A 25,837-nucleotide genomic window follows, 5' to 3' on the forward strand; every position below is an offset into this window, starting at 1 on the left:
TGTGTGTGTGTGTGTGTGTGTGTGTGTGTGTGTGTGTGTGTGTGTGTGTGTGTGTGTGTGTGTGTGTGTGTGTGTGTGTGTGTGTGTGTGTGTGTGTGTGTGTGTGTGTGTGTGGGTGTTAGCAATTGTGACCTCAGTGTGTGTGCTTTTAACAACTTCCCCTCTCTGCAGAGGGACTCCTATTGAGTCATAAGTATGGCAGCCTTATCACTTTCTATTCATCTCCTTTATTTGCCTATTCCAAGCAGCCCCACTGCTGTTTCCATCTCCACTGAACCACTAGTGTCACATGTCTACTGTAATGTTTGTCATGTGAAATACAGCCTCTCTCCTCCTCTGGACTACCAGTCAAAAGTTTTAGAACAGCTACTAATTCAAGGGTTTTTCTTTATTTGTACTATTTTCAACATTGTAGAATAATAGTGAAGACATCAAAACTATGAAAAAACACATATGGAATCATGTAGTAACCAAAAAAGTGTTAAATCAAAATATATTTTATACTTGAGATTCTTCAAAGTAGCCATCTGAAAGATTAGTGGAATCTGTGTGGGTAGCTGGACAGGTAGGATGACTGACAGTGAGGTGTTAAATCAAAGTGTCAGGTGACAGATGAATGGATGAGACTGAGGCAGGAATTCCTTTAACCATAAAGTGGTATATTTACTGAGTAGTTTGTGCTGCATCACTAAGGAAACAAACAACATGTATCCGTTCAAATTCCTCATGCCAAAGATTATATCATAACAATCATTCATGATTAACATAAATAGGGAAGTCAACAATCCAGTTCATTAAGAAGTCAATAGTAATCATCCGTAAGTCAATTAGGCTCGTAACTATTTATCATAAATCATGAAAGAATACAAACAGTGAATGGTTATTCAATCTATAATCCCCATTAGTTTGGTATCAAAGTCGATCAGTTTGCAAACAATGACGTTTCTCATTTCACCCTTTCAATTGTCTTCATGTGTACATATAATTCATTTCATTACATATTAACCATATTTTCCTTCACTCTGTGGTCCGACTCATCCCAAACCATCTCAATTTGATTGAGGTGGCGGCCTGGTCATCTGATACATCACTCCATCACTCTCTTTCTTGGTAAAATAGCCCTTACACAGCCTAGAGGTGTGTTGGGTCATTGTCCTGTTGAAAAACAAATGATAGCTCCACTAAGCCCAAACCAGATGGGATGGTGTATCTGCAGAATGATGCAGAATGCTGTGGTAGCCATGCTGGTTAAGCTTGCCTTGAATTCTAAATAAATCACAAACAGTGTCACCATCAAAGAACCCCCACACCATAATACCTCTTCTATGCTTTACAATGGGAAAAACACATGCAGAGATAATCTGTTTACCCACAACGCGTCTCACAAAGACACGGCGGTTGGAACCAAACATCTCCAATTTGGACTCCAGACCAAAGGACAAATTTCCACCTGTCTAATGTCCATTGCTCATGTTTCTTGGCCCAGGCAAGTCTCTTCTTCTTATTGATGTCCTTAAGAAAGTGGTTTCTTTGCAACAATTTGACCATGAAGGCCTGATTCACACAGTCTCCTCTGAACAGTTGATGTTGAGACATGTCTGTTAATTGAACTCTGTGAAGCATTTATTTGAGTTGCCATTTCTGAGGCTAGTAACTCAAATGAACTCTGGGTCTTCCATTCCTGTGGTGGTCCTCATGAGAGCCAGTTTCATCATAGAGCTTGATGGTTTTTGCGACTGCACTTGAAGAAACTTTCAAAGTTCTAGAAATTATCCGGATTAAAGAAATAATGAAATGTCTTAGACATTTGTGCAGAGGTGGATACATTTTTCACAAGGGGAAATCATTGGAAATTACAAACTTCAGAAGCCTTTTTAAACCTTGAAAACATTTATAGGTTTCTCCCCATTTCTATTTCCTTTCCATTCCCCACATTGCAGGAAGGTTCACCTACAACAGGGTGATTAAATTAAGATCCTACATCTGTAGGTTAGCATGAAACACATATTCCTATTATTTTACAGCTAATCACCTGACCTTCTGTTGTCAAACCAATTCCTATCCTACTACCTGGATATTAACGTTAGTCTAAAACAAACTGTAAGAGTTGGAGTTATTTTCCATGACAATGTAGATCAAATTAAATCAAAGTTTATTTGTCACGTGTGCCGAATACAACAGGTGTAGACCTTACAGTGAAATGCTTACTTACAGGCTCTAACCAATAGTGCGGAGAAAAAAAGTATGTGTGTGTGTGTGTGTGTGTGTAGGTATGTAAAGAAATAAAACACCAGTAAAAAGACATTTGAAAATAAGAGTAGCAAGACACCGGTTAGTCAGGCTGATTGAGGTAGTATGTACATGTAGATATGGTTAAAGTGACTATGCATATATGATGAACAGAGAGTAGCAGTAGCGTAAAAAGAGGGGTTGGCGGGTGGTGGGACACAATGCAGATAGCCCAGTTAGCCAATGTGCGGGAGCACTGGTTGGTCGGGCCAATTGAGGTAGTATGTACATGAATGTATCGTTAAAGTGAATATGCATATAATATAAACAGAGAGTGGCAGCAGTGTAAAAGAGGGGTTGGGGGGAGGACACACACAATGCAAAAGTCCAGGTAACCATTTGTTACCTGTTCAGGAGTTGTATGGTCTGGGGGTAAAAACTGTTGAGAAGCCTTTTAGTCCTAGACTTGGTACTCCGGTACCGCTTGTGAGTACCGGAGTGAGAAAGACCTTTAAACAGGTCAACACTCACAAGGCCGCAGGGCCAGATGGATTACCAGGACGTGTACTCTGAGCATACGCTGACCAACTGGCAGGTTTCTTCACTGACATTTTCAGCCTCTCCCTGTCTGAGTCTATAATACCAACATGTTTCAAGCAGACCCCCATAGTCCCTGTGCCCAAGAACACTAATGTAACCTGCCTAAATGACTACATACCTGTAGCACTGACGTCTGTAGCCATGAAGTGCTTAGAAAGGCTGGTCATCAACACCATTATCCAAGAAACCCTAGACCCACTCAAATTGCATACTGCTCCAACAGATCCAGAAATGATGCAGTCTCTATTGCACTCCATACTGCCCTTTCACATCTGGACAAAAGGAACACCTTTGTGAGAATGCTATTAATTGACTACAGCTCAGCGTTCAACACCATAGTGCACTCAAAGCTCATCACTAAGCTAAGGACCCTGGGACTAAACACCTCCCTCTGCAACTGGATCCTGGACTTCCTTCCGTCCACATCACCAACAAACTAACATGGTCCAAGCACACTAAGACAGCCGTGAAGAGGGCAAGACTAAATCTATTCCCTCTCAGGAGACTGAAAAGATTTGGCATGGGTCCTCAGATCCTTAAAAGATTCTACAGCTGCACCATCGAGAGCAGAGGGTAGTGCCTATGTCCCAGTACATCACCGGGTCCTGGATAGCAGGGAGCTTGGACCTCTATATCAGGCGGTGTCAGAGGAAGGCCCTAAAATCTATCAAAGACTCCAGCATAGTCATAGAGTGTTCTCTCTGCTGCCGCACGGCAAGTGGTACCGGAGCGCCAAGTCTAGGTCCAAAAGGCTTCTAAACAGCTTCTACCCCCAAGCTGTAAGACTCCTGAACATCTAATCAAAGGGCTATCCATACTATTTGCATTGCCCCCCTTATACGCTGCTGCTACTCTCTGTTATTATCTATGCATAGTCTCTTTAATATCTCTACCTACATGTACAAATTACCTCAATTACCTCGACAAACCAGTGCCCCTGCACATTGACTCTGTACAGGTAATCCCTGTATATAGCTTCACTATTGTTATCTTACTGCTGCTCTGTAATTATTTGTTACTTTTATTTCTTTTTTTATAGGTATTTTATTATAACTGCGTTGTTGGTTTTAAGTAAGCATTTCACTGTAAGGTCTACACCTGTTGTATTCGGCGCATGTGACATTTGAACCACATTATTTATTGACATAGGGTTAAGTGCCTTGCTCAAGGGCACATCAGCAGATTTTTCACCTCGTCGGCTCGGGGATTCAAACCAGTGACCTTTTGGTTACGGGCCCAACGCTATTAACCACCAACCTGCCGTCAGGTATTATAATGCTTTATAGCAGCTTTAAAGTATTTAAGTATGGTGTCATTACAGATACTGTGTAGTCTTAATCACATACCTCAACAATGCCCCGCCCTGTTCTTGGGATTTGGAGCAGGTCAGTGGAGTTTCTCTCTCTCTCCATTTCAGATCGTCGCGATGGAAAGATGTCAACATATTCCATCAACGCAGATGAGGGTGGAGGTACATCAAATACTTTCTAAAAGGGATATAAATAATTAGGATACAAATACTGTCTCGTTCTGACCGTAGTTCCTTTGTTTTGTCTTTATTTTAGTATGGTCAGGGCGTGAGTTGGGGTGGGCAGTCTATGTTCTTTTTTCTATGATTTGGGATTTCTGTGTTTGGCCTGGTATGGTTCTCAATCAGAGGCAGCTGTCAATCGTTGTCCCTGATTGAGAACCATACTTAGGCAGCCTGTTCTCACCCTTGAGTTGTGGGTGATTATTTTCTGTTGTGTGTCTTCACCAGACAGGACTGGTTCGTTGTCGTTTCGGTCTTTCACTTTGTTGTTTTGTATTTCAGTGTTCAGTTTGATTCATTAAATATTTACATCATGAACACATAACACGCTGCGCTTTGGTCCTCCTCTTCTTCCACCAACAACGACCGTTACAAATACCACATACTGCATTTAAATTTGGCACATTAAGTGCAATAAACATTTATACACTTTTCTGAGGAAGGTGATCTGTGTTATCAAAATATCACTGGCAAGATAGAGATTATGCTTACATTGGGTTTCAGATCATAGTCAGTCATAGTAATAGAGAAAACCTTAGAGGACATCCCATGGTGCTTCATCAATTGAGAGATGAGATCTGGGTCAGTGAACTTCTCTGGTCGTGAGGTGAATGGCGCCTCAGAATCTGGAGTAAATATAGAAATGCAGAGTTTTACTGTATGAAAGCCCAAAGAGGAACCTGTTTTTTTGTTAAAGACATGATCCTCAACTTGGGCGACTACAAAGTATTTTATATTTTATTTTATTTCACCTTTATTGAACCAGGTAAGCTAGTTGAGAACAAGTTCTCATTTACAACTGTGACCCAGCCAAGATAAAGCAAAGTTACACATGAAATAAACAAGTATACAGTCAATAACACAATTGAAAAGAAAACGTCAATATACAGTGTGTGCAAATGGCATGAGGAGGTAAGGCAATAAACAGGCCATAGTAGCAAAGTAACTACAGGTTAGGAAATTAACACTGGAGTGATAGATGAGCAGAAGATGATGTGCGAGTAGAAATACTGGTGTGCAAAACAGCAGAAAAGTAAATTTGACCTTTATTTAACTAGGCAAGTCAGTTAAGAACAAATTCTTATTATCAATGACGGCCTAGGAACAGTGGGTTAACTGCCTGTTCAGGGGCAGAACGACAGATTTGTACCTTGTCAGCTCGGGGGTTTGAACTTGCAACCTTCCGGTTCCTAGTCCAACGCTCTAACCTCTAGGCTACACTGCTGCCCCAAATAAAAAATAATATGGGGATGAGGTAGGTAGATTGGGTGTGTCACGATCGTTGGAAGCATACTAGGACCAACGTGCTGACATACAACTACACATAAACAATATCCCACAAAACACAGGTGGAAAAATGCTACTTAAAAATTATCCCTAATTAGAGACAACGATAGCCAGCTGCCTCTAATTGGGAATCATACCAACCACCAACATAGAAAACAAAACTAGAACCCCACGTAGAAAATATAAACTAGACTAACCCCCCAGTCACACCCTGACCTACTCCACCATAGAAAATAAGGACTCTCTATGGTCAGGACGGGACAGGGTGGGCTATTTACAGATGGGCTATATACAGCTGCAGCGATCGGTTAGCTGCTCAGATAGCAGATGTTTAAAGTTAGTGAGGAAAATATAAGTCTCCAGCGTCAGTGATTTTTGCAATTTGTTCCAGTCATTGGCAGCAAAGAACTGGAAGGAAAGGAGGCCAAAGGAGGTGTTGGCTTTGGGGATGACCAGTGAGATATACCTGCTGGAGCGCGTGCTACGGGTGGGTGTTGTTATCGTGACCAGTGAGCTGAGATAAGGCGGAGCTTTACCTAGCATAGACATATAGATGACCTGGAGCCAGTGGGTCTGGCGACGAATATGTAGCGAGGGCCAGCCGACTAGAGCATACAGGTCGCAGTGGTGGGTGGTATAAGGGGCTTTGGTGACAAAACGGATGGCACTGTGATAGGACTGCATCCAGTTTGCTGAGTAGAGTATTGGAAGCTATTTTGTAAATGACATCGCCAAAGTCGAGGATCGGTAGGATAGTCAGTTTTACCAGGGTATGTTTGGCGGCATGAGTGAAGGAGGCTTTGTTGTAACCTCCTGCTTTGGCCTGAATGTGTCTATGTGTAGTTCATATATACTGTACATAATCTATGACCACTATTACTGTCTTACCTCAACTGTCTACGAAATCCCTAGTTTGAAAGCGACAGATTTTCTGGAAGCTGTGCTACGCCTTTTTCCCTACATTTTCCCCCACGTAGCAATTCAAGTTCTAGCCAATTAGTTTCAGCCCCTCTCCATTTGAGTGACAGCTAGCAAGATACACCCACAGCAGAGCGAGAGAGAGAGAGCGCAATGACATGGTGCACATATGTGATGCATTATGCAATTTTCGGGTTTCATTTTTGGCTTATGTGGGCTACTTTCAGAACTACTGGCTAAAAAGTATACAAAAGTACAGGATAATCTCTTTAAGACGATAATGACACTATAGTTCTGAAGAGAATATGATGTAGGATCAATGTAGGATCTATCTAAGGGAGATGGAGTCAGTAGACACAGACACACACATAGTAGTACCAAGTTGGTAGTGGTGCAGGGTGAGGGTAGTGTCAGGCCCTGAGCTCAGGATGGTTGCCATAGTAACTTTTCTCAGGGCAAGGTCACAGAAATGAAGCTCGTGGCACTGGGCGTGGCTATCACCTGTATCACAAATGGATGAACACATCTATCACAAACAAACAGATTATTTGATATACTTAAAAGATACCTATAAAAGCACATACCATAAGTCTTCTCTTCCCCTTCAAATGCTCTACAAAGTCCATCAGTGCTTTCTTATTGTTCTCATTCACTTCTCTGTGGTTTTTCTTCACTCTCCCTTTCCCTTTCCCTTTCTTCCCATCTTTCTTTCCCTTGCCTTTTTTGGGGGAGTTGTTTTTCTCCAAGGATTCTTCTCCCTCGCCAACGTTCTCTGGTTTATTATCTCTAGAGTTGGCCACGGTCTTTCTTTCTCTTATCTCTACAGTAGAAGGATATGTGTTTATTTCTGTAAAAACATTTCCATTCTTGTTTTGGTTGTCCTTTCCCACAGCTTTGGAGTTTGCCTTCCCTGTGATGAAAACTTGTGTTCCTTTTGAATCAGTGGTCGTCTTTCGAATGATGAACCTGGAGCGACCGCTGAGAATGTCCTGAATTTTGCTCTTCAGTGCAGCCTTCCCTTTGCATTGCATACTCCTTTGGGACACTTGGTGTAGGACGGAACAGATCTGCAGTATGTCTTCACATATATCTTATTCAGCACGTTGCACCATGCAAATTAAGACTCCACAGAGGATAGAAATCAGCCGAAAAGAGGAAGATGTCAGAATCTTGTGAAATGAGAATAAGCACGCATCCTCTCAGTAATAGGGATCAAATCAAATCAAATCAAATGTATTTGTCACATACACATGGTTAGCAGATGTTAATGCGAGTGTAGCGAAATGCTTGTGCTTCTAGTTCCGACAATGCAGTAATAACCAACAAGTAATCTAACTAACAATTCCTAAACTACTGTCTTATACACAGTGTAAGGGATAAAGAATATGTACATAAGGATATGTGAATGAGTGATGGTACAGAGCAGCATAGGCAAGATACAGTAGATGGTATCGAGTACAGTATATATATACATATGAGATGAGTATGTAAATGTAAAAAGTGGCATAGTTAAAGTGGCTAAAGTGATACATGTATTACAGTTAAAGTGGATGATACATGTATTACATAAGGATGATATAGAGTACAGTATATACGTATGCATTGTTTAAAGTGGCTAGTGATATATTTACATCATTTCCCATCAATTCCCATTATTAAAGTGGCTGGAGTTGAGTCAGTGTCAGTGTGTTGGCAGCAGCCACTCAATGTTAGTGGTGGCTGTTTAACAGTCTGATGGCCTTGAGATAGAAGCTGTTTTTCAGTCTCTCGGTCCCAGCTTTGATGCACCTGTACTGACCTCGCCTTCTGGATGATAGCGGGGTGAACAGGCAGTGGCTCGGGTGGTTGATGTCCTTGATGATCTTTATGGCCTTCCTATAACATCGGGTGGTGTAGGTGTCCTGGAGGGCAGGTAGTTTGCCCCCGGTGATGCGTTGTGCAGACCTCACTACCCTCTGGAGAGCCTTACGGTTGAGGGCGGAGCAGTTGCCGTACCAGGCGGTGATACAGCCCGCCAGGATGCTCTCGATTGTGCATCTGTAGAAGTTTGTGAGTGCTCTTGGTGACAAGCCAAATTTTTTCAGCCTCCTGAGGTTGAAGAGGCGCTGCTGCGCCTTCTTCACGATGCTGTCTGTGTGAGTGGACCAATTCAGTTTGTCTGTGATGTGCATGCCGAGGAACTTAAAACTTGCTACTCTCTCCACTACTGTTCCATCGATGTGGATAGGGGGGTGTTCCCTCTGCTGTTTCCTGAAGTCCACAATCATCTCCTTAGTTTTGTTGACGTTGAGTGTGAGGTTATTTTCCTGACACCACACTCACCACACGCCCTCACCTCCTCCCTGTAGGCCGTCTCGTCGTTGTTGGTAATCAAGCCTACCACTGTTGTGTTGTCCGCAAACTTGATGATTGAGTTGGAGGCGTGCGTGGCCACGCAGTCGTGGGTGAACAGGGAGTACAGGAGAGGGCTCAGAACGCACCCTTGTGGGGCCCCAGTGTTGAGGATCAGCGGGGAGGAGATGTTGTTACCTACCCTCACCACCTGGGGGCGGCCCGTCAGGAAGTCCAGTACCCAGTTGCACAGGGCGGGGTCGAGACCCAGGGTCTCGAGCTTGATGACGAGCTTGGAGGGTACTATGGTGTTGAATGCCGAGCTGTAGTCGATGAACAGCATTCTCACATAGGTATTCCTCTTGTCCAGATGGGTTAGGGCAGTGTGCAGTGTGGTTGAGATTGCATCGTCTGTGGACCTATTTGAGCGGTAAGCAAATTGGAGTGGGTCTAGGGCAGGGGTGTCAAAGTCAAATGGACGGAGGGCCAAATAAAAAATTTATACAAGCCGAGGGCCGGACTGTTCGAATGTTCATTGAAAATTTTTTAAATGACGCATATAGTCTAGTGAACCTAATTGAACCAACTGAAAACCTAACAAATATATTCCAATATGATCAGATAAATAAAGCAATATTTTCTTATGGCTCTGTCAGTAATCTTTAATTTTCAACAGACACAAAAGACAAATTTCCTTTATATAAAAATCCCCATAACATGAACATTAAATGAAAGAAACCGGTATTCAAGGCACCATCAGTAGCCTATATTTTCTATTTTAGCAAAAGTGGGCTAAATTTACTTCAAAGAAAAAAACAATAATAGCAATTTTCTATCATCCACTCAACTGAAATATTTTTAAAATATAATTGGATTGAAATACAATAAAATAAAGTGCAAAAATCTATTAATCAAAAACAACACTTTGTTTAAGGAGAAGTAACATGCAGTGAAAACAAATATTAAACTTTAACTTTTAAACTTGAACTGAGTAAAAACTCTAAATATGTGATTGCACAGTAATGTTCACTTGTTTGAGGTTGAGGGTGATACTTGGTGGTGTCCCATCTTTTCCACAAGTTCATCAATGTTCGGGGTAAGGCTCTGAGCTGAGGAAATCCTCAGAATTGAGTGGAGGTGTTCAGCAGTAAGTCGACTTCTGTGTGATGTTTTGTTCAGGTTCATCAAAGAAAAAGTTGTTCACACAGGTATGTGCTGCCAAACATAGACAACGTTTGAGCAGCCTGGATGCGCAGCTGGGGCATTGTTGACTCCGCAGCACCCACTGCCGCATATTTTGCCCTCAGTGCATCATTGCATTGGAGGTCAATCAACTCCATTTGGAGGTTTGGTGGTGAGCTTTCCACGTCAACAGCAAATGGGTTGCAGTTCCAACCTGCTTTTTTGTGCTTCAAAGTCAGCAAATCGGGTCGAAAGTCAGCGGCAAGCATACCTATTTTATCAGCCAACTGTGCGCTCCGTGAACATATACTCCGACTCCCACCTTGTTTGAAACCCCGGTTCTCAGTGTCCACCTTCCGTTTTGCCATTTTTGATGGGTATCTGAAAGTTAATTTTACTGTGATGCTGACGACTGCTGTGCCAATAAATATTGAAATGAAGCAGCCTACTGCTGGTGCGTCACCGTTGCATTGTGGGAAATGTAGTATTGGTGCGTGTAAAAGATCTGCGGGCTGCCGGCTTGCTGCGGTCTGCGGGCCGGTTCTAATAATAAATCAAGATCATCCCAGGGGCCGTAAAAAACCTTCTCGCGGGCCGGATGTGGCCCGCGGGCCTTGACTCTGACATATGTGGTCTAGGGTGTCAGGTAGGGTGGAGGTGATATGGTCCTTGACTAGTCTCTCAAAGCACTTCATGATGACGGAAGTGAGTGCTACGGGGCGGTAGTCGTTTAGCTCAGTTACCTTAGCTTTCTTGGGAACAGGAACAATGGTGGCCCTCTTGAAGCATGTGGGAACAGCAGACTGGTATAGGGATTGATTGAATATGTCCGTAAACACACCAGCCAGCTGCTCTGCGCATGCTCTGAGGGCGCGGCTGGGGATGCCGTCTGGGCCTGCAGCCTTGCGAGGGTTAACACGTTTAAATGTTTTACTCACCTCGGCTGCAGTGAAGGAGAGACCGCATTTTTCCGTTGCAGGCAGTGTCAGTGGCACTGTATTGTCCTCAAAGCGGGCAAAAAAGTTATTTAGTCTGTCTGGGAGCAAGACATCCTGGTCCGTGACTGGGCTGGATTTCTTCCTGTAGTCCGTGATTGACTGTAGACCCTGCCACATGCCTCTTGTGTCTGAGCCGTTGAATTGGGATTCTACTTTGTCTCTGTACTGACGCTTAGCTTGTTTGATAGCCTTACGGAGGGAATAGCTGCATTGTTTGTATTCAGTCATGTTACCAGACACCTTGCCCTGATTGAAAGCAGTGGTTCGCACTTTCAGTTTTACGCGAATGCTGCCATCAATCCAAGGTTTCTGGTTAGGGAATGTTTTAATCGTTGCTATGGGAACGACATCTTCAACGCACGTTCTAATGAACTCGCACACCGAATCAGCGTATTCGTCAATGTTGTTATCTGACGCAATACGAAACATGTCCCAGTCCACGTGATGGAAGCAGTCTTGGAGTGTGGAGTCAGCTTGGTCGGACCAGCGTTGGACAGACCTCAGCGTGGGAGCTTCTTTTTTTAGCTTTTGTCTGTAGGCAGGTATCAGCAAAATGGAGTCGTGGTCAGCTTTTCCGAAAGGGGGGCGGGGCAGGGCCTTATATGCGTCGCGGAAGTTAGAGTAACAGTGATCCAAGGTTTTTCCGCCCCTGGTTGCGCAATCGATATGCTGATAAAATTTAGGGAGTCTTGTTTTCAGATTAGCCTCGTTAAAATCCCCAGCAACAATGAATGCAGTCTCTGGATAAATGGTTTCCAGTTTGCAAAGAGTTAAATAAAGTTCATTCAGAGCCATCGATGTGTCTGCTTGGGGGGGATATATACGGCTATGATTATAATCGAAGAGAATTCTCTTGGTAGATAATGCGGTCTACATTTGATTGTGAGGAATTCTAAATCAGGTGAACAGAAGGATTTGAGTTCCTGTATGTTTCTTTCATTGCACCATGCCTCGTTAGCCATAAGGCATACACCCCCACCCCTCTTCTTACCAGAAAGGTGTTTGTTTCTGTCGGCGCGATGTGTGGAGAAACCCGCTGGCTGCACCGCATCCGAGAGCGTCTCTCCAGTGAGCCATGTTTCCGTGAAGCACAGAACGTTACAGTCTCTGATGTCCCTCTGGAATGCTACCCTTGCTCGGATTTCATCAACCTTGTTGTCAAGAGACTGGACATTGGCAGCACTGTAGAAACTATTACACTCGACAGAACGACTTGATTAGTGTAGTGTCAACATCGCAGCCACAACCAGCTAGCCTACAAAGTCAACAACGCAGCCACTGCCTGCTAGCCTACTCCAGCAGTACTGTAGCATTTCAATCATTTTAGTCAATAAGATTCTTGCTACGTAAGCTTAACTTTCTGAACATTCGAGACGTGTAGTCCACTTGTCATTCCAATCTCCTTTGCATTAGCGTAGCCTCTTCTGTAGCCTGTCAACTATGTGTCTATCTATCCCTGTTCTCTCCTCTCTGCACAGACCATACAAACGCTCCACACCGCGTGGCCGCGGCCACCCTAATCTGGTGGTCCCAGCGCGCACCACCCACGTGGAGTTCCAGGTCTCCGGTAGCCTCTGGAACTGCCGATCTGCGGCCAACAAGGCAGAGTTCATCTCAGCCTATGCCTCCCTCCAGTCCCTCGACTTCTTGGCACTGACGGAAACATGGATCACCACAGATAACACTGCTACTCCTACTGCTCTCTCTTCGTCCGCCCACGTGTTCTCGCACACCCCGAGAGCTTCTGGTCAGCGGGGTGGTGGCACCGGGATCCTCATCTCTCCCAAGTGGTCATTCTCTCTCTCCCCTTACCCATCTGTCTATCGCCTCCTTTGAATTCCATGCTGTCACAGTTACCAGCCCTTTCAAGCTTAACATCCTTATCATTTATCGCCCTCCAGGTTCCCTCGGAGAGTTCATCAATGAGCTTGATGCCTTGATAAGCTCCTTTCCTGAGGACGGCTCACCTCTCACAGTCCTGGGCGACTTTAACCTCCCCACGTCTACCTTTGACTCATTCCTCTCTGCCTCCTTCTTTCCACTCCTCTCCTCTTTTGACCTCACCCTCTCACCTTCCCCCCTACTCACAAGGCAGGCAATACGCTCGACCTCATCTTTACTAGATGCTGTTCTTCCACTAACCTCATTGCAACTCCCCTCCAAGTCTCCGACCACTACCTTGTATCCTTTTCCCTCTCGCTCTCATCCAACACTTCCCACACTGCCCCTACTCGGATGGTATCGCGCCGTCCCAACCTTCGCTCTCTCTCCCCCGCTACTCTCTCCTCTTCCATCCTATCATCTCTTCCCTCTGCTCATACCTTCTCCAACCTATCTCCTGATTCTGCCTCCTCAACCCTCCTCTCTTCCCTTTCTGCATCATTTGACTCTCTATGTCCCCTATCCTCCAGGCCGGCTCGGTCCTCCCCTCCCGCTCCGTGGCTCGACGACTCATTGCGAGCTCACAGAACAGAGCTCCGGGCAGCCGAGCGGAAATGGAGGAAAACTTCGCCTCCCTGCGGACCTGGCATCCTTTCACTCCCTCCTCTCTACATTTTCCTCCTCTGTCTCTGCTGCTAAAGCCACTTTCTACCACTCTAAATTCCAAGCATCTGCCTCTAACCCTAGGAAGCTCTTTGCCACCTTCTCCTCCCTCCTGAATCCTCCTCCCCCTCCCCCTCCTCCCTCTCTGCAGATGACTTCGTCAACCATTTTGAAAAGAAGGTCGACGACATCCGATCCTCGTTTGCTAAGTCAAACGACACTGCTGGTTCTGCTCACACTGCCCTACCCTGTGCTCTGACCTCTTTCTCCCCTCTCTCTCCAGATGAAATCTCGCTTCTTGTGACGGCCGGCCGCCCAACAACCTGCCCGCTTGACCCTATCCCCTCCTCTCTTCTCCAGACCATTTCCGGAGACCTTCTCCCTTACCTCACCTCGCTCATCAACTCATCCCTGACCGCTGGCTATGTCCCTTCCGTCTTCAAGAGAGCGAGAGTTGCACCCCTTCTGAAAAAACCTACACTCGATCCCTCCGATGTCAACAACTACAGACCAGTATCCCTTCTTTCTTTTCTCTCCAAAACTCTTGAACGTGCCGTCCTTGGCCAGCTCTCCCGCTATCTCTCTCAGAATGACCTTCTTGATCCAAATCAGTCAGGTTTCAAGACTAGTCATTCAACTGAGACTGCTCTTCTCTGTATCACGGAGGCGCTCCGCACTGCTAAAGCTAACTCTCTCTCCTCTGCTCTCATCCTTCTAGACCTATCGGCTGCCTTCGATACTGTGAACCATCAGATCCTCCTCTCCACCCTCTCCGAGTTGGGCATCTCCGGCGCGGCCCACGCTTGGATTGCGTCCTACCTGACAGGTCGCTCCTACCAGGTGGCGTGGCGAGAATCTGTCTCCTCACCACGTGCTCTCACCACTGGTGTCCCCCAGGGCTCTGTTCTAGGCCCTCTCCTATTCTCGCTATACACCAAGTCACTTGGCTCTGTCATAACCTCACATGGTCTCTCCTATCATTGCTATGCAGACGACACACAATTAATCTTCTCCTTTCCCCCTTCTGATGACCAGGTGGCGAATCACATCTCTGCATGTCTGGCAGACATATCAGTGTGGATGACGGATCACCACCTCAAGCTGAACCTCGGCAAGACGGAGCTGCTCTTCCTCCTGGGGAAGGACTGCCCGTTCCATGATCTCGCCATCACGGCTGACAACTCCATTGTGTCCTCCTCCCAGAGCGCTAAGAACCTTGGCGTGATCCTGGACAACACCCTGTCGTTCTCAACCAACATCATGGCGGTGGCCCGTTCCTGTAGGTTCATGCTCTACAACATCCGCAGAGTGCGACCCTGCCTCACACAGGAAGCGGCGCAGGTCCTAATCCAGGCACTTGTCATCTCCCGTCTGGATTACTGCAACTCGCTGTTGGCTGGGCTCCCTGCCTGTGCCATTAAACCCCTACAACTCATCCAGAACGCCGCAGCCCGTCTGGTGTTCAACCTTCCCAAGTTCTCTCACGTCACCCCGCTCCTCCGCTCTCTCCACTGGCTTCCAGTTGAAGCTCGCATCCGCTACAAGACCATGGTGCTTGCCTACGGAGCTGTGAGGGGAACGGCACCGCAGTACCTCCAGGCTCTGATCAGGCCCTACACCCAAGCAAGGGCACTGCGTTCATCCACCTCTGGCCTGCTCGCCTCCCTACCACTGAGGAAGTACAGTTCCCGCTCAGCCCAGTCAAAACTGTTCGCTGCTCTGGCCCCCCAATGGTGGAACAAACTCCCTCACGACGCCAGGACAGCGGAGTCAATCACCACCTTCCGGAGACACCTGAAACCCCACCTCTTCAAGGAATACCTAGGATAGGATAAGTAATCCTTCTCACCCCCCCTTAATGATTTAGATGCACTATTGTAAAGTGGCTGTTCCACTGGATGTCAGAAGGTGAATTCACCAATTTGTAAGTCGCTCTGGATAAGAGCGTCTGCTAAATGACTTAAATGTAAATGTAATTGGCAAGAAGAATGCTAGGAAGTGGGGCACGACGTGCCCGTCTCCGTAGTCTGACCAGAAGAACGCCACGTTTCCCTCTTTTTCGGAGTCGTTTTTGGGTCGCTGCATGTGATCCATTCCGTTGTCCTGTTTGTAAGGCAGAACACAGGATACGCGTCGCGAAAAACATATTCTTGGTCATACTGATGGTGAGTTGACGCTGATCTTATATACAGTAGTTATTCTCGACTGTATGTAATGAAACCTAAGATGACCTGGGGTACTAATGTAAGAAATAACACGTAAAAAAACAAAAAACTGCATAGTTTCCTAGGAACGCGAAGCGAGGCGGCCATCTCTGTCGGCGCCAGAAGTACATGTAGCACTATTTGCACAATGTAACAACACTGTACTGTACAGTGCCTTGCGAAAGTATTCGGCCCCCTTGAACTTTGCGACCTTTTGCCACATTTCAGGCTTCAAACATAAAGATATAAAACTGTATTTTTCTGTGAAGAATCAACAACAAGTGGGACACAATCATGAAGTGGAACGACATTTATTGGATGTTTCAAACTTTTTTAACAAATCAAAAACTGAAAAATTGGGCGTGCAAAATTATTCAGCCCCTTTACTTTCAGTGCAGCAAACTCTCTCCAGAGGTTCAGTGAGGATCTCTGAATGATCCAATGTTGACCTAAATGACTAATGATGATAAATACAATTCACCTGTGTGTAATCAAGTCTCCGTATAAATGCACCTGCACTGTGATAGTCTCAGAGGTCCGTTAAAAGCGCAGAAAGCATCATGAACTGTTGTGATACTGTTGTGAAGAAATTTAAAGCCGGATTTGGATACAAAAAGATTTCCCAAGCTTTAAACATCCCAAGGAGCACTGTGCAAGCGATAATATTGAAATGGAAGGAGTATCAGACCACTGCAAATCGACCAAGACCTGGCCGTCCCTCTAAACTTTCAGCTCATACAAGGAGAAGACTGATCAGAGATGCAGCCAAGAGGCCCATGATCACTCTGGATGAACTGCAGAGATCTACAGCTGAGGTGGGAGACTCTGTCCATAGAACAACAATCAGTCGTATATTGCACAAATCTGGCCTTTATGGAAGAGTGGCAAGAAGAAAGCCATTTCTTAAAGATATCCATAAAACTAGTTGTTTAAAGTTTGCCACAAGCCACCTGGGAGACACACCAAACATGTGGAAGAAGGTGCTCTGGTCAGATGAAACCAAAATTGAACTTTTTGGCAACAATGCAAAACGTTATGTTTGGCGTAAAAGCAACACAGCTCCGTGAACACACCATCCCCACTGTCAAACATGGTGGTGGCAGCATCATGGTTTGGGCCTGCTTTTCTTCAGCAGGGACAGGGAAGATGGTTAAAATTGATGGGAAGATGGATGGAGCCAAATACAGGACCATTCTGGAAGAAAACCTGATGGAGTCTGCAAAAGACCTGAGACTGGGACGGAGATTTGTCTTCCAACAAGACAATGATCCAAAACATAAAGCAAAATCTACAATGGAATGGTTCAAAAATAAACATATCCAGGTGTTAGAATGGCCAAGTCAAAGTCCAGACCTGAATCCAATCGAGAATCTGTGGAAAGAACTGAAAACTGCTGTTCACAAATGCTCTCCATCCAACCTCACTGAGCTCGAGCTGTTTTGCAAGGAGGAATGGGGAAAAATGTCAGTCTCTCGATGTGCAAAACTGATAGAGACATACCCCAAGCGACTTACAGCTGTAATCGCAGCAAAAGGTGGCGCTACAAAGTTTTAACTTAAGGGTGCTGAATAATTTTGCACGCCCAATTTTTCAGTTTTTGATTTGTTAAAAAAGTTTGAAATATCCAATAAATGTCGTTCCACTTCATGATTGTGTCCCACTTGTTGTTGATTCTTCACAAAAAAATACAGTTTTATATCTTTATGTTTGAAGCCTGAAATGTGGCAAAAGGTCGCAAAGTTCAAGGGGGCCGAATACTTTCGCAAGGCACTGTACAGTGTAAAACATGTTATAATTAATTTAACATTTTAACTATTCATTTATTACAGATAAAGGGACCGGTTAGCCCTGACCCCCATCCGTCTCCAATTCACCCACATCAAGACATGCTCTCTTGCTCTCAGGATATCCCACACACTCTCCGTCAAGGCTCCGTAAGTTTTCACTCCAGGGATAGATCAAACGTCTGGCATGTAAATCCTGGGTATGTTTTAAGGATAGATGCGGCCAGCGCCGTAATTGTTCACGATTTTGGAAAAGACTGTCCAGCTTATTCATCAGGGTTATGAATATAGGGTAATCAATCCATTTAAAGCTAAACACTGGCATAAAAAAGTTTACATCCTTGCAGGCTTTGGAAAATACATATGAACTGACAGACTTCGTCACATTTGTACTATCAAATTGTTCACATGCTAAAATTGTCACTTTAGAGTCGGGGCTATACGCTATTGAAGAGATTCTTAGGGCCTTCAAATCACTGTGCCCGCACACAAGTTCCTCCATTGCATATCCTGGCAGGGTTGTACCGCTCACGGCCTGTTCAATTTGACAGAGCGCTAGCCTTATCTTAAGCCATTCTCTCATACGCAGCGCAGGAGAAAAACTCCCGGGTTTTGCATGATAAAGGTGTTTGGGGCCACTGCCTGTGAATATCTTAACAGTAGAATCCTCAGGTTGGAATATGTAAGACATATGTCCATCACTCGTATCCAAAACTCATTTAAAACATTCAGGGGCCTCATATAAAATGTCCTCGATGCTTTTATCATTGGGTTCGTGACAAGAGATGCATAGCACCCCGAGAATTGGCCTAGGAGACATACTTTTCTGTTTAATGTTCTGGGTTTTATTTTTAAAATCTCATTTAGTGTTCTGGGGGCACGTGTTGTTCTGGGCTTTATTTATAATGCGTCTGCCGCAACCCCCCCCCCCCCATAGGTATGGATGCAATATAGATATAAATGAACACACCCTCTAACACGTGACAACAGGAACAGGATGTCCTGGCCGGATACCGATATTTGGGTATGTACACGTCATCCGGACATAGGGTCATAAATCAGTCTACTTTATTCTCTCTATAGTCTACCGGATGGATTCTACAATACAACAAGATCTAGGGGAACTACTGAACAGCAGGCTTTTGGGAACACTTACTTTGAATTTCCTTTTGGTCTCTTATTATTTTGTCTCATATTCTCTCTGTTCTGTCTTTTCCACCTCCTATTGCTTTTTTCCTCCCTCTCACTCCTGCTCCTTTGATTCCACTGCCCCCCTGATAATAAATAAGTGTCAGTGGTGTTAATGCTCACTAGAGGGCAGTGTATAAAACTATAGATTTGTCTCAGACATCATCAGATTTTGGGCGCTATAGAGTCACTATAGAGTCTCTATGTTAAAACCTGTTGCACATTTCACAGATTGGTACAATAGAAAAAGTTGAATAGAACTTGGAGGGAATCTTTTTCACCATCTTTCATCAAGATCTTCATACATTTCATCACTTTCACTGTCCTATTAGATGAAAAAGATGCAGTCAGAATACTGGAGGGGTTGGAGGGCTGTTCATTAACCCCATATAATCTGTTACGTTCCCCAGTTTCTGTGTTGTGTTTTTTTTGTATGTGCGTGTTTCAGGATGGCTTCCTGAAATTCCCCCAAGCAGCTGATTGGTCAGCCCTTTATGGTAATTGGAGCTGACCCCGCCCCCTCGTCAGTGGATACAGCTGTATCCCATTACAGACTCCTTCTATATAAGCGAGTGTTCTGTTGCTACAGAGAGCTGAGGTTTATGTCCTGTATTTTGGTTAGTGTGTGAGTGTGTGAGTGTGTGAGTGTGTGAGTGTGTGAGTGTGTGAGTGTGTGAGTGTGTGAGTGTGTGAGTGTGTGAGTGTGTGAGTGTGTGAGTGTGTGAGTGTGTGAGTGTGTGAGTGTGTGAGTGTGTGTGAGTGTGTGAGTGAGTTGGAAATGTTATTGTTAAGTACTTTGTAGCCGCTGCTATTAAGGTATGTGTGTTTTTGATTATTGAAATCGTTTACTTCCGTTTGTATTCTGATTTTGTTCCCAGGGGGAAGGCACCTAGGGAGTGCTTAGGCAAGAGGCCTGCGGGCATACATAACCTGTCGTATTTACTGTCTGGACCTGGGCAGACCACTCCCTGTATTTTGGTTAGCGCACCAGGTGGTAAGTAGTGGGCAGGCAGGTAAGGTAGGAGAGAAGGCTTTGACATTTACTTTCTTTGCTTTGGTTCTGTTACAGCCCCTTTTCCCCAAATTGACCTTGTGAAGGAATAAATTCTCTGCTTTTGTCATCCTTACTCGCACCTACAATCCCATACCTTTTTCACTCCACGGAGAGTTCAATTCTAGCAGGGTGTTGCGTTCCCTCTTCCTAGAGGCGTACGTAACATCATCATAGTTCTCTTCTGGGTCTGGTTGGATTCTGGAGGCAGAGTCAAAAAGTCAGTCAACTGGCCTAAATGACTCAGGACAACACAATGGAAATAAGATCAGTGGACAAGTATCCCACTGGGCATAGACATCAATTCAATGTCGATTCCATGTTAGTTCACTGTAATGTATTTGTAATGTTGTGGAAACAACGTTGATTCAACCACTGTGTGCCCAGTGGGATTCAACTGTGAAAGTTACTGAAGGAAATAATGAATAGTAGGATATAAACAAAGAGCTGGGTTTTGTGAAAGGGAAGATGTGCTGTTTCTATGCTCTGAAGCAAGTACCGTGTGTCTCTAGAGCCTTATGTGGATTTTACTGGGACGGACGGGCTCATGGTAATGGCTGGTGTGGAATGGTATCAAATACATCAAACATGGTTTCCATGTGTTTAATTCCATTCCATTAGCTCTGTTCTGGCCATTACTATGAGCCGTCCTCCCCTCAGCAGCCTCCTGTGATGTACTTCAATGCCAGTAGTGGTATTTTCTAATATCGTCTGGTTTTCATACGACTCCCCTTTGATTATCAGAGTCCGGCACTCACATGGCTTCTGGTGGTCGCGGGGGCAGGCTAAGGGCCATGGGGTGAGAGGGCAGGGGGGGGGGGGGGGCATATGGTTACTGGGGTGAGAGGCAGGGGTTGGGGCAACAGATCTCTTCTTTAACCCAGCAGGACCTTCAGGGGAGACAACACAGGCCTTTAGATGACCTCCTCACGCATACAGTGAATAAGGAAATTGCATGAACATGTTCATTTTCAAATCACCTACATATAGTGATTGAATACAAGCATTTTTCTGCACCCGCAATAACATCTGCAAAACTGGTATGTGACAAATACAAATTATTTTATTTGAATCAAGTCTCAGTCCAACTTGTTCTGTGGATGTTATTATGTAGTTGAAAGGGAGAATAGTAGAGATTGAGATGACCCTTGTACTCTTGGATACCTGGTTACTGAATATGTTGATTTTCAACCTGCATGTAGGCAACAATCCTTACTCAAATCGATAAATAGTGTCTGTAACAGTTTTGGCCTACATTCTCACCAGGGGGAGTGTGGAATTCACATTGGATTCTTCTCTCTGCTGGCTAACAGTAATGCATGCAAACCATGCTAAAATCTGTCTTTAGTCAAAACCATATCCCCATGTGGATCCAAACCTGAAACTTTTCACTTGAATATGTGCCTGTTTAAAGACGAACATCCCAGTTAGGGTGCAAACATCAGCTGTAGAAAGGAGGAAGAAAAAAGAGAAACGAGAAGGAACTTATTTAGGGGAAGCATTCGTTTCTGCATCTTTGGTTTTACATTTTGACATTAAATTACAGGGAAGCACTGTGTTTAACTTCACTTATTCTTTATGTAACAGAGCTTATATAAAGCAACGCACTGTGCTGTAAAGCAAATTCAACAGCTCTAATCTGTCTCTCAGTTGTCAGATTTTGGCCTCATGTGACTTATTAGTTATGTTTGAAATAGAACACTTACCATCGGTACAAGCCTCTATACCCTTCTTGAACTTTTCCAAATTGAACCTAGGAGGCCGACTGGGTTTGGCTGAGGCAGTCCCAAATGCCAGGATATTGGACAGGGGGTTGTTGGCACCTTAATTGTGAAGAATGGGCTCATGGTAATGACTAGAGTGGAATTAGTGGCATGGTATCAAATACATCAAAAACATTGTTTACAGGTGTTATTTTCCATTTGCTCCGTTCAGGCCATTATTATGAGCCGTTCTCCACAATTAAAGGTGCCTACAACCTCCTGTGGTACAGTGGAATTCTAACCTTGAGAGATATTTCCAACAATGCGATGATAATAATAACATAGATAATAACTTAGATAACATTTTAAAAAATAAGTCTGAATAAAAACTATACAAGAACAACGATGAGAGTTAAAGAAACATGAGAATGCAAGTATATGTAGGTCAGTGCCAGTGCCTGTACTCAATGTACAGGGATACTGGAGTGGTCTAGGTTCTCCCCTCAGCACCCTCCTGTTCACTGTACTGTTTTACACCTGTTGTATCCTGTGCACATGGCAAATAAACTTTGAAAGTTGCAGCTAGTTATACAGTAGCTAATAAAGATACAGTACCATTTACTTCTCAGGGTCCCAACTCACGATGATATGATTGCAAGTCTGGTACTCACCATAGTGGGAACAGTCAGCGCCCAGGGTATCTATCTAGTCTGTACGTGGGCTGGTGGTCCTTGGGTAGAGGAGTGTCTTTGTTTGTGCATGTGAATGAGTTCCTCTGTGTGTACTGAATGTTTGAGTGTGAGAGACAGTGATTGTGTGTGTGTGTGTGTGTGTGTGTGTGTGTGTGTGTGTGTGTGTGTGTGTGTGTGTGAAGCATTTGTGATCTCGGTGTCTGTGTGCTTTTAACAACTTCTCCTGTTGGGGCATAAGTATGGCAGTCTCCTCCTCTGGACGTACACTACCGGTCAAAGATTTTAGAACACCTACTCATTCAAGGGTTTTTCCAACAGTCTTGAAGGAGTTCCCACGTATGCTGAGCACTTGTTGGCTGCTTTTCCTTCACTCTGCGGTCCAACTCATCCCAAACCATCTCAATTTTGTTGAGATCGGGGGATTGTGATGCAGCACTCCATCACTCTCCTCCTTGGTAAAATATCCCTTACACAGGGGTCATTGTCCTGTTGAAAAACAAATGATTGTCCCACTAAGCCCAAACCAGATGGGATGGCGTATCGCTGCAGAATGCTGTGGTAGCCATGCTGGTTAAGTGTGCCTTGAATTCTAAATAAATCACAGACAATGTCACCAGATAATCACACCCACACCATAACACCTCCTCCTCTGTGCTTTACGATGGCAAATACACATGCGGATATCATCTGTTCACCCACACCACGTCTCACAAAAACATGGCGGTTGGAACCACAAATCTCCAATTTGGACTCCAGACCAAAGGACACATTTTCACCGGTCTAATGTCTATTGCTCCTGATTCTTAGCCAAAGCAAGTCTCTTCTTCTTATTGGTGTCCTTTAGTAGTGGTTTCTTTGCAGAAATTTAACCACGAAGGCCTGATTTACACAGTCTCCTCTGAACAGTTGATGTTGAGATGTGTCTGCTACTTGAACTCTGTGAAGCATTTATTTGGGCTGAAATTTCTGAGGCTGGTAACTCTAATGAACTTATCCTCTGCAGCAGAGGTAACTCTGGGTCTTCCATTCCTGTGGCGGTCCTCATGAGAGTCAGTTTCATCATAGAGCTTCATGGTTTTTGCCAATGCACTTGAAGAAACTTTCAAAGTTCTTGACATTTTCCGGATTGACTGACCTTCATGTCTGAAAGTAATGATGGACTGTTGTTTCCCTGCTGGTGAGCTGTTCTCACCATAATATGGACTTGGTCTTTTACCAAATAGGGCTATCTTCTGTATACCCCCTACCTTGTCACAAAACTAATGATTGGCTCAAACGCATTAAGAAGGAAAGGAATTCCACAAATGATCTTTTAACAAGCACACCTGTTAATTGAAATGCATTGCAGGTGACTACCTCATGAAGCTGGTTGAGAGAATACCAACAGTGTGCAAAGATGTCAAGGCAAAGGGTGGCTATTTGAAGAATCTCAAATGGAAAATATATGTATATTTGTTTAACAATTTTTTGGTTACTACATGATTCTATATGTGCTATTTCATATTTTTGATGTCTTCACTATTATGTACAAATAAAGAAAAACCCTTGAATGAGTAGGTGTTCTTAAACTTTTGACCGGTAGTGTACATCATGGACTAGTATACAAAACCCTGTAATACAATTGACTGTATTATGTGACAAGAGGATCAGAGACGCAAAGACAGAAAGTCCACTGGCCAATACAGTCAAACCTGAGGGCTCGCCAATATGTGAATGAAGGGTTGATATGGTTGTTGTCATTGTTGAAAGAGACTGTGGAAATGAAATGAAAAGTGTCTGGATGAATGCTGTGTGAAATTTTAGATAGTATCTTGCCAAGATCTTTAATGAAATAGATTGATCTAAAATTAACTGATTTGTCCAAACTGAAATAATGGAAAGATGAAGGTCTGTCTTTGACAGTTATTACTGCAATTTTTTCCCGGCATGCTGTAACTTTCTTTTTTACTATGTGCTGCACCTAGTTATCAGCGTCCATTTCAAAGCTGCTGAACACATGTTTTTTTCTCCCCACAAATCCTACTTTAATTGCTCCCAGCATAGCTGAAAAACAACAGCCCAATATCCAGGTCAAATACTGTACAACCACATTTCTTAGACCCATCTTATTCCTATTATATGTTTACTGATGTAGGATCTTAATTTGAGCCAGTTTGCTACAGCAGGAAAATAATCCTGACGCAACAGGGTTATAACTAATGGACATTTTTGTAGGGGTTGATACATTTTTCACAAGGGAAAGTCAAGTCTGAAAGTGGAAATTACAAAAATCAAAAGTCTTTTTAATCCTTGAATACATTATACGTTTTGGATTTCCTGCATTGCAGAAAAGTTCACCTACAACAGGGTGATTAAATTAAGATCTTACATCTGTAGGTCACGATGAAACACAGATTACTCTTAGTTTACAGCTAATGACCTGACCTTCTGTTGTCAAACCAATTCCTATCCTACTACCTGGATATTAGTCTATAACAAACTGTAAGAGTTGGAGTTATTTTCCATGACAATGTAGACATGTGTGATTGATGTGGCCAAATAGGGGAGTTGTTGAAGCACACCTTCAGGCATAGTTCTTCATTACTTTCTTTTTTAAAGTTTTCCACGTCTGTAATTTTGAAAGAAACAGATGTCAACATCACAATTATAAAAACAAACCTTTTTTTAATTTCAAGAAACATATTAAGTATTTGAAGACTTTATTTCCAAAACGTTACATCCATCAATTTTTTACATTTGTGTTTTTTAATCAGCAATGATTGTTTACGGGTACCATAATGTGTGTAAAATATTACTGTTCTCTGATTTTTATTTATTGATGTTAGATTCTTTTTTTTTGGGGGGGGGGGGTAAAACAGTATATGTCCATTGTTTAGCTGGAATGGAAAGTTTGTATCCTGTATATCTGACTGTGATATGTGGTTGTCTCACCTAGCTATTTTAAGATGAACGCACTAACTGTAAGTCGCTCTGGATAAGAACATCTGCTAAATGACTAAAATGTCAAATGTAAATGTTTTCCATACAGATCTCATATTACTGTAGTGAATTATACATTTTAAAATTTAATATAAATGTATAATTTGTACTGTTCTTTATTACAAATGTAGTTATTTGTAACATTTCACTGTGTAAAACCAGTACAACTTATTTCTCTGAGAGTGAGGCCCGTATATAGTGTTTTGTGAAAAAACATGATTATTTGCCTCTCTGAAAGCATCAAAAGATAGATTTTAAACAAATACATGTTTGTTATTGAACAACCCCATGTCATGATTTGATATTACATTAAACAATAAAAGCTCATTTACCAACATTTCTGAAAATTGATATACAGCGTTTTGGAATGCAACTCTTCAATTGTAGATAATTTTATGTAATGTCGGACATTTCTAACTACAAATGCCACGCCTCTGATAAATGTTTGCAAAAACATTTAAAATAAAAAGCCTTTCATGGTTCAATCTGTTATTGTGTCAAATGTTTACCCACAACCATTCATTTGAGCTGGCTGCCATGGGGTCTTTGAGGCCTTTGGGCTGTTTAATGTCCTTCACTCCTCTGACCTGTGGTCATCTGCTTCCTCATCATAACC

At 43.6% G+C, this 25,837-nt stretch overlaps 1 protein-coding gene across 7 annotated transcripts; it reads right to left on the reverse strand.

Annotated features, from left to right (window-relative positions):
* Positions 1-640: 640 nt before the first annotated feature.
* Positions 641-20,774, reverse strand: LOC135548282 (coiled-coil domain-containing protein 80-like). Of its 7 annotated transcripts, none has more exons than XR_010456802.1 (5): positions 7,150-7,696; positions 6,944-7,066; positions 4,545-4,986; positions 4,176-4,316; positions 641-1,762 (listed from the first exon to the last, which is right to left on the reverse strand). XR_010456802.1 is itself a non-coding variant. In XM_064977725.1 (5 exons), the coding sequence occupies exons 1-5, from the start codon at positions 20,641-20,643 to the stop codon at positions 1,712-1,714; spliced, it is 426 nt and encodes a 141-aa protein (XP_064833797.1). In that variant the 5' UTR covers positions 20,644-20,773; the 3' UTR covers positions 641-1,711. The 7 variants fall into 7 exon arrangements, 4 of the variants coding, with proteins under 4 accessions (XP_064833797.1, XP_064833796.1, XP_064833795.1 ...); XR_010456800.1 differs by having other exon boundaries at positions 4,853-4,986; positions 7,150-7,692; XM_064977725.1 differs by lacking the exons at positions 6,944-7,066; positions 7,150-7,696 and adding exons at positions 19,945-20,048; positions 20,606-20,773 and having other exon boundaries at positions 4,895-4,986.
* Between the last annotated feature and the right edge of the window lie 5,063 nt (positions 20,775-25,837).

This window comes from Oncorhynchus masou, chromosome 11, assembly GCF_036934945.1.
Source record: "Oncorhynchus masou masou isolate Uvic2021 chromosome 11, UVic_Omas_1.1, whole genome shotgun sequence".
In the NCBI taxonomy this organism is placed as follows: Eukaryota; Metazoa; Chordata; class Actinopteri; order Salmoniformes; family Salmonidae; genus Oncorhynchus; species Oncorhynchus masou.